The 14,055-nt window shown below is 43.3% G+C and overlaps 1 protein-coding gene across 1 annotated transcript in view; it reads right to left on the reverse strand.

Moving 5' to 3' along the window:
• Positions 1–6,194: 6,194 nt before the first annotated feature.
• Positions 6,195–14,055, reverse strand: part of Mical2 (microtubule associated monooxygenase, calponin and LIM domain containing 2) — a 197,967-nt gene continuing 190,106 nt past the window's right edge. Inside the window, exons 34-36 of the mRNA XM_090348142.1 lie at positions 11,417–11,516; positions 10,178–10,251; positions 6,195–6,749 (exon numbers count right to left, since the gene is read on the reverse strand). Of these exons, the coding sequence (XP_090204268.1) occupies positions 6,565–6,749; positions 10,178–10,251; positions 11,417–11,516 (359 nt within the window). The 3' untranslated portion in view covers positions 6,195–6,564. The remainder of the gene's footprint in view (positions 6,750–10,177; positions 10,252–11,416; positions 11,517–14,055) is intronic.

Below are 14,055 nucleotides of genomic sequence, written 5' to 3' on the forward strand. Positions count from 1 at the left end.
TAGAGATTTCGTTGGAAGCATGATCAACTGAGAGTGAGATGCTTTTGAGGGTCACATGGGATGACATCACACAAACAGCTTCTTTTCAGATCAATAGCTTTTACCTGCATCATCCAGCAGAACACAGCTTTTAAGGACAAAGGAAGTGGACATAAGTCACTTTAGGCCCACCTGGGCCAGGGCCAGCGTAACCTAGAAGCTGGCACTTCCCTATTTGGTTGTAATCGCCTTTTCGACAACACATCTCCAGACAAGTGTGGCCTGCTAGAAAAAGAGCCTCCACATCCATCTTTGTTGGGAGAGATATTCCAGTTCTTTAGATCTCAGACATCTCTTTCTAGGTGGAAGATTAGAAGCATTACCTCTAGCAATAAGATTCAGATCCCTGCAGCCAGGTGGCATCTTCACAGAACACTGATGATATGCACAACTGTTGGCCAACGGATAGGCAAGAGGCTGCATGTCTGACAAGGTGAGGCCAGTGGGTCTCAGAGAGATTAGAGTACTGGGGGGAGTGCACCTCCTGCCCTGGTTTGCCTGCCAATGCCCTGGGGAAAGGGGGGAAATTGAAATTCCAGCCCATTCTGCTGAGATTGGAAGTGTAGCTCTCTGGTTCTGCAGTTAAAAAGTTATAGTTTAGCCATACCTTGTGTAAAACTGGAGGCTACCTACAGCGGGATGCCTTTCACAAGGAACCCTGGAGTTGGGAGGACTAAGGGGTTGCAGTGTGTGTGTGTGTGTGTGTGTGTGTGTGTAGCTACTACACAGGTAAAGACATTGAGGTACAATGCTTTTGAGGCACAGTGCCATCCAGTGAGCAGTGGCAGAGCTGCAGTTAGAGACCTGAATTAATGACAACTGGCTAGAAGACACATACTATTACCCAAATTATACACTTCAAGCTATATATATATATATATACATATATATGTATATATATGTATATATATGTATATATATATTCCCCAAATTATTATGGACACATTTCCTACTATTCTAGAGATGGGAAGGGTACTAAAGGCATGTGCCATTGATGTTAGAGAGGACCACGAGGGCTGTTTCCCAAAGAAGGCCACTCTGCTCTCAACCTGTGCACAGTCACCCTCAAGGACTGCAAAAGGCCCTCCCTGTGTCTTGACATCTGTCCTTAGAGCTTCAGTGTGATGCAACAGCATAGACTTTACACTGTTCATAACTGTGTCGTGCATAGTTGACCACCCAGGATACCTCTCCCTAGAGTAGGTTGTTTATTGAAAAGACTTCTTGGAGTGGTAGCAATTGGCTAACTTGGCTGTTATGAATGGTTAACTTTGTGTTGGAGTATATATAAATGCTGCATAGAAGGAAATACAAAATACCATAGCAAAGTGTCAGCTTTAGTTTCTGTTCTCAGACTTAGTGTGAGAATAGTGAGTGCCCTGTGTGTGTGTACACAAGTACATGTGTGTGTGCACGTGTGTGCATGCATGCATGCTGCGTACCCTCAAGGAGCAGACCCAAGGATGGAAGGAAGGAGATGGTAACATGGGCATGAGGTTTGAAGCTCAGGGGTGTGCAGGCCAGGCCGAACATCCTGGCACTCTGGTGGCCAAAGGCTACAGCAATAGAGGGTGACAGCTGGGTTCTAGCTACTACTTTGAACCTTGAATGACTATGCCTCTTTGTGCCTCAGTCTTGTTCTCTAAAAATGGGAATAATGCTTACCTTGAAGACGGTGCTTTGGGGTGAGGTGGGGATGACACCCAGGCCAAGTTTATCAGAGCCTCTGGCAGGGGAGAATTGCTGAATTCGAAATAGCTGTCACTACTCTCAGCCCAAGCTCCTCCAGAAGGGAGCTGTGATGCCATTGGCTTGGCTTTTCCTTTGTTTGCTTATTTATGTGTGATCCTGGGACTCAAACCCAGGACCTTGTACCTCCTTGCTTTTTTTTTTTTCCTTCTTCTAGAAATCAGAAGGAAGGGGAAGTGGACATGAACTCACCCTGCCTGACTTGAAGGCTCAGCAATGGTGAGCTGCAGCCACCAAGCATGGAGAGGCTGAGTAGCCTCAGGTCAGAAGGAACCAGAAGGCAGATGAGCACAGCAGGGGCCCGAGGAACACTGGCAAGGATGCATCAAAGTTGGACTTTGTGAAACAGAAGCGATCATAGACAACATTTCATTGCTATTCCATGAAATAGTCCAACCTTTCAAGTAGCTGATCAGACAAAAAGCTTTTGAACAACAGAGAGGAACAGTGTAGAATGGGTCTGAGCTCTTAGTTAACGTGAGGTGGTAATTCAGGTGCATTAAGTCTCCCAGTGTATAATCTTCAATGGGCTGGGATTAGAACAGAAGGCCATACATGGTTCTCAAGAGTGTGAGCTACAGGAAGAGGCCAGCTCTGCGTAGAAGGGAATGTTTCTGGCCAATGAGTGGAATTCCAAACCAGCTTTCCCCAGGTAAGAAGGAGAGGGAGACAACACAGAGGCTGGACCAGGACAGATTCAGCCTCCCCTTTCTCCAGCCCTGAAAATAGATTTCTTTGTTGAGAGAAAGAATCTGAGATGAGTGGCCCTCTCCCCTCCTGCCAGCCCAATCCACGGGGAACGGAGTCAAGTAAATCCTTCCAGGTGCCTACAAGGAATAGAACATCCCACGACCATTCAGCGGCTCCCCCACAAAATCAAAGTTTTGTCCAGATCTGTCATGGAGAAGAAAGAACTGAAATCAATGCTGCCCTGAGGGCAGGGTTGGGGGGCCAGGCTGAGCCCACATAAAAATGTTTTGATTCCTGAGACACAAAACCATTTATTTTTGGTTCATTTCAGTATTTAGAGCAGTGCGCATACAACACATTTCCATCCACTTGAATAGTTCCCAATTGTCAGAGCAAATTAATCTTTTGCAAGCTTCTCAGCAGCGAGGTTAGGAGATAAAACAGTAGGTGAAATCGTACACTTTCCCCCGTGTGTGAACCTTCTGGAAACAATCAGCTCCTACATTTGAGCTCTCCACATCCAGCCACTGCCACTTTCTCTATTCCTGTGGTGGCGCCAGCTGCCCCTGCCATCTCTGCCCCGCTGAGGTAGTTTTCCGATCAGCCACCTGGGTGGGGCATGCTGCCATTTTCAGTTTGGAAGGAACAAACTGCTTCCTGGGAAGAAAGACATTACTGAATTGTCATTGGCCTCCTGAATACAGAAAACATCAATTTCATCGCAGCTCATCAGAGCTGGAAACACCTGCCACTTCCTTCCTCTGTCACAATTAACATACTGCATCTCTGCATTGATTGCTTCTCAAGCAGCCAAAGTCAAGGTCAAAATGGAATGGTACAACCTGATATTACTTTTTTTTCCCCACAGTTTTAGAAACATGAACTTATTCTCATAGCCAAAGAAGCACATTAGTGAAGGGATGCATGTCTTGTATGCCTGAGGTGAACATGAGTAGGATAAATTGGGGTTTATCAAAGGCAGTTCTTTATTCTTGTGTTTTGGGAGGGGGTGGATGATAGTTATTTCTTGGTTTTTACATTTTATTTGGAAGTGGAAAGGAAAATTACTATCCTTTCTGTACACTAGCATCTAGTACAGGGTGGAAGAATTCCTTGGGAATCCAGAGACTATTAACTAAGTAAATCAATAAATGAATGGTTGGGGAAAAATTAAGATTGCTTAAGAGCTACCCTCTGAAATACAACTTAGGTAGAAATTGGAGCTTAGAACCAGAGTACAGCCTTTTGGCCTAATTCAGAAGCCAGTGGAGATTGACTGTGGCATACGACCTGAGGCTGGAGCTTCATGTACCACTTAGAGTTGAAAATGGTTTCACTTTAACCATCTTCACTGGGGCTCTTCTACAGGGCACTGCCATTAAATCCTGATCCTATTGGGTGCAACAGACCACATTTTACATTTTTGAGGGTCTAAGAACATTCTGTATTGTGCGCAAGGAATACAATTGTTACATTTTCTAAAAATCATTCCACCATCCTGACATTTTTGACCTTTTGGGAATAACATCAAAATGGTGTTTATGTACAGTCAGCTTAAGTAAAAAAAAAAAAACCGACAAGAGGTCTGTGTCTTAAAATTGGCTAGAAAAGGCTAAGCCTTAAACTGGAGAACACAGCCTGTGGAAAAAAGTGACAGAATATTAGGGCCAAGAATCACCATTCCTCACCTTTTAGTAGGATATTTCTTTTACATGGACATAGAACTTTTTTTATGTAGCAACTAATTCTTTTGCACACACAAAACTCAGATACTATACACTTGCGTCTCTATGGTTAAATACTTGTGAACATCTGATAGGACACTTTTATATCTAACTGGCAGAAAAGATTGGGCTCGTATATTTCTTCAGATGTGAAAAGTACCATAATTCACCTCCTTTGTAAAATGAATTAACATGTCTCTGCATCTACATTCTTCTTTCTGACGTCTGGTGGTGAAATGCGTGTGCATCTTTAATACTATACATCCCAGTGCCCCCAGATGCCTGAGTTATCTATACATTAAGTCACTGATATGCCAATATAATCATTGCTAAAAGATCTTCTCCAAATTCTTGTACAAGAAAACTGGAAATTAAGAGGAAATTGCATTGCTCAGTAATTACATAAATAAATAAAAGTAGATTAATATCCAAGCAAGGTAAAGGATTCAGAAGTACAGAGTGAGATAGGGAGATGCCTCTTAATATTCCATAATAGAACTCTAGGGTTTAGAAGGCCTGAGACTTAAAAAAAGTGGGGGGGGGGAAGAAAGGACAACCTTTGGAATTTGGTTTTGCCAAGGGCAGTTTGTATTTAAATACCACTCAAAATGTTGACTGGCTTGTCCATGTGCATCCCATTTCTGGCTTGTAAGATGGCCAAACTGGGGCACCCAGGTAGTATCTCAGACAGATGCTAGAGTGGCTCAACTTTGAGTCAGAAAAATGTGGTCTCACGTCAAAGCCAACTGTTTCAAGGCACTTTTGTCTACTGATACATTTAAACACTTGCAGAAAATGAGTGGCCACATAAAAAACAGAGCATTCCCTAGTCTTTTGTCAATAACAGATGACATTATCAAAGAATCCCATTAGGAGACAATAATCCAAATACTTTATCACTGCACACTGCCATTTCAAATCTTGTCTTCTTTTGATCCCCATTCCTGGGTCAAAACACCCCCAGATAACTCGATTGATCACTGTACAAACTTCCTCCACCAGCTTTTTTTGCATATTGGAAAATATGCAGAACAAAATCTGTGTCCCTATTTGGAGTTGAGAAAATGGGGGTCACTGTCTTTAGCCCTACTGGGAAGTCAGAAGTGGCTTTGTCTTTGTCTGGGAAAGGTCCAGGCAGGTCCTGGGACAATGACAAACACTTCTTTGCTTGGACCTAGATGACAGATGACTGCTGGGGAGCAGGCTTCTTCTGGAAGCAGTGGATCCGTTTTTTTGGTACTGGACCAACCCCATCACTGTTTTAGCCACCAAGGAAATTTCCCCTTTTGCCATCACCAACACTTATTCAAAAATTCACTTTGCATTTGAGGAATGGCTCAGCAGTGGAGTACCTGCCTAGCAAGCATGAGACTGAGGTCAAACCCCCGTATTGTCCCCCTTAAAACAATAATAAATAAATAACTTATTTTCTTATTTAACATTATGTTCCAGGGGCTGTGAGTAGAGCATTATGGAAACTAAAGGCCTTCTAAGTCAACAGATTTGGTGAAAAACAGCAATTCTGCCAATGTGATATTAAAGCTTTACTTTCCTTTTTTTCTCATACTTTTTGTTAAGAATAAAAAGGCTCAAAGGTTCTATTAAACTCATTACTTATGTAAATTATATTAAGGCGTATAAATACACATTCACCCTGGATTAAATTAACACCTGCTATATGAGCTATTTGCTTTACGTAATCAGTAATCGCAAGGTTTCTCCTCTTTCTCTGGAAACACAATTTAAATATTAACCTAATCTTTAAGCCATTGCTGCCTTTCCCTGACATTTAGAAACCAGTCACCCAAGCAAAAAAAAAAAAGGCAAATATGGATATATTCATGAAAAGGCAGATTCTTCACAGTCCTAAAACATGCAACTCTATGAATAAGCAAGGGGGAGAAGAGCAGCAGCTAAGGTTTGGTGTAACTTCCCAGGGTTTTAAAACAATGTCAGTCACACCAATCTGACACCCAAGCTGACAAGATTGCCAATCTCAAGAACCCCCGGAAATTTTTTTGAGAAGCTGTGGTACATAGGAAAGAATCTGCATTTAAAAGAGCTTCTGGGCAAGCTGGCGGCACATGCCTGTAATCCCAGCTACTCAGATTGACATCTGAGGATTGTGGTTCAAAGTCGGCCCAGGCAGGACGTCTGTGGCCCTCTTACCTTCAATGAGCCACCAAAAGGCTGGTGTGGCTCAGAGTAGAGTGCTAGCCTTGAGAAAAAATTTAAAAAATGCAACCAGAGAGTGCCCTAACCTTGATTTCAAGCCCCAGTACCAGTACAATAAAATAAAATAAAAACAAGCTTCTATTCCAGAATGTGTTCTGAGCCCGCTCCAGGGAGTGACAGGGCCAGCTCACGTCCTGCTCAGCAAACAGCCCCTGGAAAAGACGAAGCTTTCAAAGTTCTGGTCCTCTGCCTTTTCCTTGATGCGCTGCTCCTCCAAGGAGTCCACTAGTCTGTCTCTTTGCTCAATCACTTGCATCATCTTGTTGAGTATTTCCTGCTCCTCATTTTTATCTTTCTCATCTTTCTGGCTCTCTGAAGAAAAAGAAAAGAAAGACATCAGACTCACTTGGCCTGGGTCTTCTCTACTGTTAAGGATTATTCTGCCCTGTGATCTTGAAGGGAAAAACCAGGGAATGAAGTTGACACCAAGGATTAGAAGGTGGGTACTTTGTGCCATTGTCAGCTCTGATTTCACCTCGAGAATATATATCTGGGATGGAGGGAAATCCTCTGTGAGGACAAGAAGCTATTACAGGCACACCCTACCACGTCCCCCAACCTCCCTGTCTACCCTAGAAACACATCTGAGTCTTGGCAAAGAAGTCTGTGAGAAAACTTTCTAAGTAACATCAATAGCTGCTATTTCAATGACAAGAATATTTTTGTATTTAATGACTGATTGCTCTCTCTCTCTCTCTCTCTCTCTCTCTCTCTCTCTCTCTCTCTCTCTCTCTCTCTCTCTCTCTGTGTGTGTGTGTGTGTGTGTGTGTGTTTTATATGTGGGGGGGCGGCTGGAAACTGAACCCAGGGTCTGGCCCTTGGCTTTTATTTTGAGACAGGGTTTTACTACGTAGCTGTCTACTGAACAGGCTGGCTCGGCTAACAGGTGTGCCCACCCTGTCCAGCTAAATCGCCGCCGTTTGTGTGGAACCCATCTGGAAACAAGGTGATGCTATGATTGTTCCTGACTATCCACAGCTTCTAGAAGACTCTGTTTTCCCCTGTAGCCCTTTTGAGAGCTCAGCTGTGTTCCAAATTGCTCTGAGACATCCAGTTACGTGGGAGGGAGGTGAGGGGATAGGAGTGTACAGAAGAAAGGGAGACAGGAAGAAACAAGTGGTGTGGACTGTCTATATTCTCCAAGGAATGGAACCCAGGGCTCCATCCCGGCGAGGCAAAGGCTTAACTATGAACCACATTTCCAGATCAACAACAGACTGCAAAAATAGGTTTCAGATTTGCCAACCAGGTTTTTTTTTTTCAGTAAAGAAACTCCTCTAAGTTCTTTTGGCCACTCCTATTTATGCTCAGAGGCCTGGCAAGAGCCCCATCTCAAAGGAGAGAGGGTGGCACTGTCTCCCAAGGCATTGACCCAGTTGCTGGATCTGGGTCAGGAAGCAAGTAAATGTGAAAAGGACCATTCTCCAGGAGCATCCTGTTTTGTGGGAGGAGAAGAGAGAGGCAGGAGAGGCAAGGGCCAACACCCTGTGTTCTGGGCCTTAGAAGCCTGAGAGCAAGCAGGAAATGTCTTACATCATTTGATGGACTCTTGCCCAGTGCATGATTCCCCTCTGAACAAAAGCCAGCTGGAAGGGCGCTCCCATGTGGACATATGGGGCAGAACTCACATACTTTGCAGTGTATGAGGATCTAGTCCCCAAAATGCCACATGTGGCTGACCAGTTAACCTTGCCAGGAGGTTCCCATGAAGGAGCAAAGCAGCCCCCTATAGAGACTGAGTGAACTCTGGCCACACTGACTGGAGGAAGTGCATAAGCAAGGCCTGGTAAGACAGGAATGCTAGCAAGAACATCAAGAGCATGGCTAGACTTTGCATGACACCAGTCACCTAGTTTCCTTCAACTGCCAGCATAAGACTGGCAGGCGGATGATGGGACACAGCTGTGTGGAGACTTGCTGAGTCAGGGAGCCTTTATGTCACCAGGACACCAACTCCCCTTCTCCCCTTGCTTGGCAATCACTGTAGGGAAGAACACTGAACACCATCTGAAAGATTGACCATTTTCATCCCAGGCATTTCCCACAGGATTATTTAAATGATTGCATCAGATCAAGTTTCCTGAGGGGGATAAACAGTTCCTATTTTTCTCCTTGAAAGCTCATGGGAAGAAGCTTGTGTGGAATATAAGTTCAAATGTAGGGGAAAAAAAATGAAGAAACTGTGAGAGTTGTTGTTGTTTTAAATTTTTTCTGGGACCTATGAGAAGAATGAGGAATTGTCTGACGTTTACTTCTCAGTAAGGATTAAAAAAAAAATCATAGGTGGCTAATAATTCTTGTGATGTTTATTTCACTATCCTATAACAAAACATGTCAATATTTTATCAGAGGTATAAATTAGGTTTTTTAGTATGGCTTGTTAATTAGGGCAAATTCCAGTATTGGTTTCCAAATTGTATGAACAGCATAGAACAACTTAAAAATTCTCCTTTTAGGGTAAGCTGATGAACTCTGCATGACAAAGCATTACTTCTTCTTTAGATCTGATGATCAAACCAGGGACTGGCACTGTAGCACTGAATTACAATCTAACCTGTATATTACTTGCACAAGTTTTACACAGTGCAGCTCTGAAAGGTTAGTTTTAGTTCTTTTCTAAACTTTTTGCTTTGCTTTTTTTTTTTTTGGTTTTGTTTTAACTCAAGGCTGGTGCTCTATCACTTGAGCCATACTTCCACTGGTAGGTTTGTTAGAAGTAGAAAAATAGAATTCTGTTGCTGTTGATAGACTGCAAATTACTTCTATGTGGGAAAAAAACAAGAACATCTGGGTTTGTGGTATGTTCCTAAATTTAAGACATGCCATTTACATTGGACATCTTCATTAAAGTCCCCCAGAGTCAGTGTTAAAATTTGCATAATGGAGATAAAATACTCAAATCAAAACAATAATGTCTAACACTTACCATGTGCTTGCCCTATGCCAGGAAACTCACTGGGGTAGGTGCAATGTTAGTATCATGAGATAGAAAGATATTGTTTAACTCGTTCTTTTAGACCTGTCTAATCCATGGATATAGCTTACAAATACAAGATAAGAATCCTGCCCTGCTTTTCCCACGTATGATGCCCTGGCCCAGCCCATGCTAACAGAGAATTTCCCCTTTACCATCTCTAGTATCTTACAGAACCAGTCCTATCTTCCTCTGTGCTGTCAAAGTGCCTTTTATGGTTCTCCATATCCTGTGGCCACTGCTTTGGCTGTTATTCTCCGCAGTGAGATCACAAACTCCCTGTGGGGCCTTCACCAGAGGCCTGGCCCACACCAGGCTCTCTATCGGTATCTGCTAAGTGAATGGCTACATAAATAAAGAAAATAAGTAACTTTGCTCTGGCCAGGCTTAGTGTCACATACCTATATCCCTGCACTTGGAAGGCTGAGGCAGAAAAATCGAGTCCTCAGACTATCCTGGTCTACCTAGTAAGATCCTGTCTCAATACAATGAATGAGTGAGTGGTTTGGTTCTTATGAGTACATGGGATGGGAGAAATGATGCCCTTATAAAGGCCTAGGTGGATCAATCTGACTATGCACTTGCTGTGCTTGTGGAGGCACGCACAAGGCAGGCTGGCTTTGAATGTTCTCTGGCTCTTAGGATGGTCTTCATGCAAAGGAAGAGGTGGAGAACTCCCCTCTGAGATTTACAGCATTCTTGGCTCAAGAATACTAGAGGGGAAAAAAGTCTGTAACAAAGGCCTCAACCATGTTATCATACTTACCCTCCTTGAGCATCTTTTCTCGTAATTTCTGTTCCAGTCTGCTTTGATGATCTTCTAATTCCAGTTCTTGGGCCCTGGGTTATGAGAAAATGTTTAAAATGTAAATCTGAGGAATGTGTGGAGAAACATTCATGAAGACACCCTTAATAGTAGATAGGACTTTCTTTCCTTATTAAACTTGAGATTTTAGAATCTCTCTACATGGAATACTTGCTGTGGTTGGGAATCTTTGGAGGTGCTTAGAGGCCAGATGAAGATGGTAATGTAGGCTCCGTATGGCTCTAGTAAGGCCAACCTGACCACCCTTTCTGGGGAGACTGAGGTAGACGAACAACAGAGAAGTTGCTAGAGTGGCTCAGGGGAGAAACAGTGACTAATTCTTTTCTCTTTTAAGTGTAATATGAATTCAAGAATCTCTTCTAACCACTTCCAAGTGTGATGTGGTCAGAAAGAAAGTATTTCTTGGTTCAGAACTCAGCAGGATAGAGTGGTAGCTATTACTAGAACTACTAGCACAGCTTCTCCCCACCCCTCCAAGTCTTCCAAATGCCCTCTGAGAGTCATTGTAGTTATAATGTAAGGCAGCAGAAATGAGAGCTCATAGCTGGGCCCCAGTGGCTCACACCTGTACTCCGTGATCCCAGGATCGTGGTTAGAAGCCAGCCAGGACAGGGAAATCTATGAGACACTTATCTCCAATTAACCACCAGAAAACTGGAAGTGGAGCTGTGGCTCAAAGTGGTAGAGCACTAGCTCAAGGACAGCACCCAGGCCCTGAGTTCAAGCCCTACACAATAATAAGAAGAACAATACCAAGGAAATGACAGCTCACATTACCAAGTAGATCTCAGCCTATTGCCACCAGGAAGTAGCTGGATATATCCCAGAGCCTTTCCCATGCTTTACTCACAGAAGCCAGACACAGCCTTCCCTGCTGCAGGTGTGTGACTGACTGCTCTTTAAAGTGGGTCTGGGGGCCAGAGTATGACTGAATGACCTCCACCTGACCCATTATCTGAAATCGACTTCAGTTTCAGGGCTTCATGGAGAGAAAAGACAAAGATTCTTCATGCTAATGCCAGCATGATATGCAAGACATAAACCACCAATTTGCCTCAATCACAATTCTGTATGCACAAAGGGGAGAAGAATCCCAGGACTTCAACCGAGCATGGTGCCCCCCCTCCGCCTTGCCCCTTTACTGTTAGGACTCACTGTTATCTGTGTTGCCTTACTTACATGATCAGTAGTTCCGACTCATATCGCATTAATTTATTCTTCTCCAGAACCAGTTTAAACCATTCCTGCAAAAGCTGGGCTTCATCCTGTGTGCCTGAATCTGCTTAAGAAATCAATGTCAAATGGGTTAGATTGGCATTTTTCTCCCTATGACCAGACTACTTTAGCAGGCCATGTTTGTGGTAAGAAGGGCTCGGCAGGCAGTGGCTCCTGGCACCCTGTTGCTGCCTCGGGTTTATGGATATGACAAATGAAACCCACCAGTGCGTGGTCAGGTATCACATGACCACTTTAGCTCTAGATGCCTGTAATCTTGTCCTACTATAAAATACCCTCTTCTGCTTGCTTGTCGGTTCTCCATAAAACTTAGGTAGGTTTATGCGTCACACCCACCACCAAAGAAGCCCTAGGTGCTGGTTACTCCTTCCAATCAGAGAGCACAAGTGGTATATTGTCCTTCATAGGACAGAAATGCTCATACCACACTTGATCATAGCACGGTGACTGGCACTTTATTTATTTATTTTTCATATATTTTTTAATTGTAATTAATAGAAGGGTTACATTATATTCGCCAGATAGAAGGTGCATTAATTCACATACATTGATACCCTTTCTCATGTCTTGGTCCCCATTTCCCTTCCCCCACACCCCACTTTATTTTTGCCCAAAGAAAAGTCAAAAAAGAAAAAGGAAAGCCATTTGATTTGAGTCTCACAAAGCAAGTTATAGTCTTACAGCTAAGATTATATATGATAATTATTAAATGAATGAGTAATAGATTGGTACTGCTGTATGCATTGGCACTATAAACTTTGAAGCCCCATCTCGTAAAGGAAATGGCATTTGCTTTTCATAGCTTATTAGTAATCTAAATTTCTTTCCAAAACTTCACTTCCCCCACCCTTTTTTCTCTTTTAATTTTTGCTTTGCAGTGCCAAGGTCCTCACATTTGCTAGGCAGGTTCTTTACCACTTGAGCTGCTTTTCCAGCCCTTTTTTATGTTGGTTTGTTTGGAGAACAGGTCTCAGTGTATATCTAGGATGGCCTGGGATGCATTCCTCCTGTTTATACTTCCCCACACATCACTGGGAAGACAGGCATATGCCACCATACCCAGTCACTGGTTGAGATGGAGTCTTGAAACATTTTTGCTTCGGCTGGCCTCAAACTACAACCTCTAGCTCTCTACCTCCTAAGCATCTAGGATTAAAGCTTGAGCTACTAAACCCAGCTCACCATTTCTTTAATACTCTGTTCTGGACTTTTGATAAGGCTAAGAATTTATGTCTCTTTATCATACAAAAAGTGAAAAATGTACTTATCCCACAGTCTGATAGTACAAGGCTACATTAAGAATGTTTCTTATGTGTGTGTGTGTGGGGGGAGGGTTGTGGAGCTTGAACTCTGGACCTGGGCACTGTCCCTTGAGCATTTCAGCTGGAGGCTACCACCCACTTCCGGTTTTCTAGTGGTTAATTGGAAATAAGAGTGTCAGGGTCTTTAGTGCCTGGGCTGGCTTTGCACCCCTGTCCTCAGACCTCAGCCTCCTGAGTAGCTAGGATTACAGGTGTGAGCCATTGCACCAGGCTTTCAGGATGCTTTTCTATATAATTGTTTTTCACCTGAGCTGGGAACCCTGAGCTCACAGCTCTCTCGTTTGATCATCTATTCAGATTCCCTCTCTTCTTCTAGATGTTTGTTGAATGTTTCTAGGCTGAGGACCATTTGTGTAACAGAGAAAACAGAAAAGCTGAGAGCTGACAATTCTGCCTTCTCTCATCGCCTAATGTTAGGCCATCTGCTCCGAGCTGGGCTGATCCTCTCTTGTCCCCAATCCAAAAGGAACAGCCTTAAAGTAAAATGTTCCTGTCATGGGGTTATTTTTTGGTTGTTGTTTTTCAAATTCAGCCTCTTTGCTAAATTGCACCTGCCAGGACTGGTCAGACTTTCATCCTGATGCCTTGCCTTTTCCACGTGGTGTGTCTCTGGAACTCTGGCCCACTAGAGAGTTCCTGGATGCCACCCTGATTTTCACTGACATATACGCAACCAGTACAAATAGACCTGTATCACTTAATTTTATTTTCTGTTCTCAGTGGAATAACTTGAGACTTTTATTGGTTGCAGTTCCATTTTCAGATCTCTCCTTTATTCTTTTTCTCCCTTTGCCAATATTGAGGTTTGAACTGAGGGCTTCCCACTTGCTCAAATGGCTCAGCTTGACTTTTTCGCTAGATATGTTGAAGATGAAATCTCATGAGCCTTTCTACCCAGGCTGGCCTCAAATTATATAATCCTTCAGATTTTAGTCTCTCAAGTAGCTAGGTTTTAGGCATGAACCACCACAGCCTTGCTAAGCCTTCCTTTCTTCAGGAGTCAAAGTCAGTTGTGAAGACCTTAACCTGGAATCTTGCATGGGGGTTTCTAGGAAATCAGCCTTTCAAAGCATTGAGTGCACAGGGACCTTTCTCTTCATTCCTACAATATGTGGAGACAGTTCTCCATGATATCATCAGCTCCTGGTCAATACTGAATTCTTTCCTGTGGGTCCCGATTCTAGATGAATCAGGTGGGTCCTGCCACTTACAAAGGTGTGGCATTGGAGTAACCTCATGTCTCTGTAGAAAAGGGGGATG

The sequence above is a fragment of the Megascapheus bottae genome, chromosome 16, assembly GCF_031878675.1.
Source record: "Megascapheus bottae isolate mThoBot1 chromosome 16, mThoBot2.hap1, whole genome shotgun sequence".
NCBI classification, from domain to species: Eukaryota; Metazoa; Chordata; class Mammalia; order Rodentia; family Geomyidae; genus Megascapheus; species Megascapheus bottae.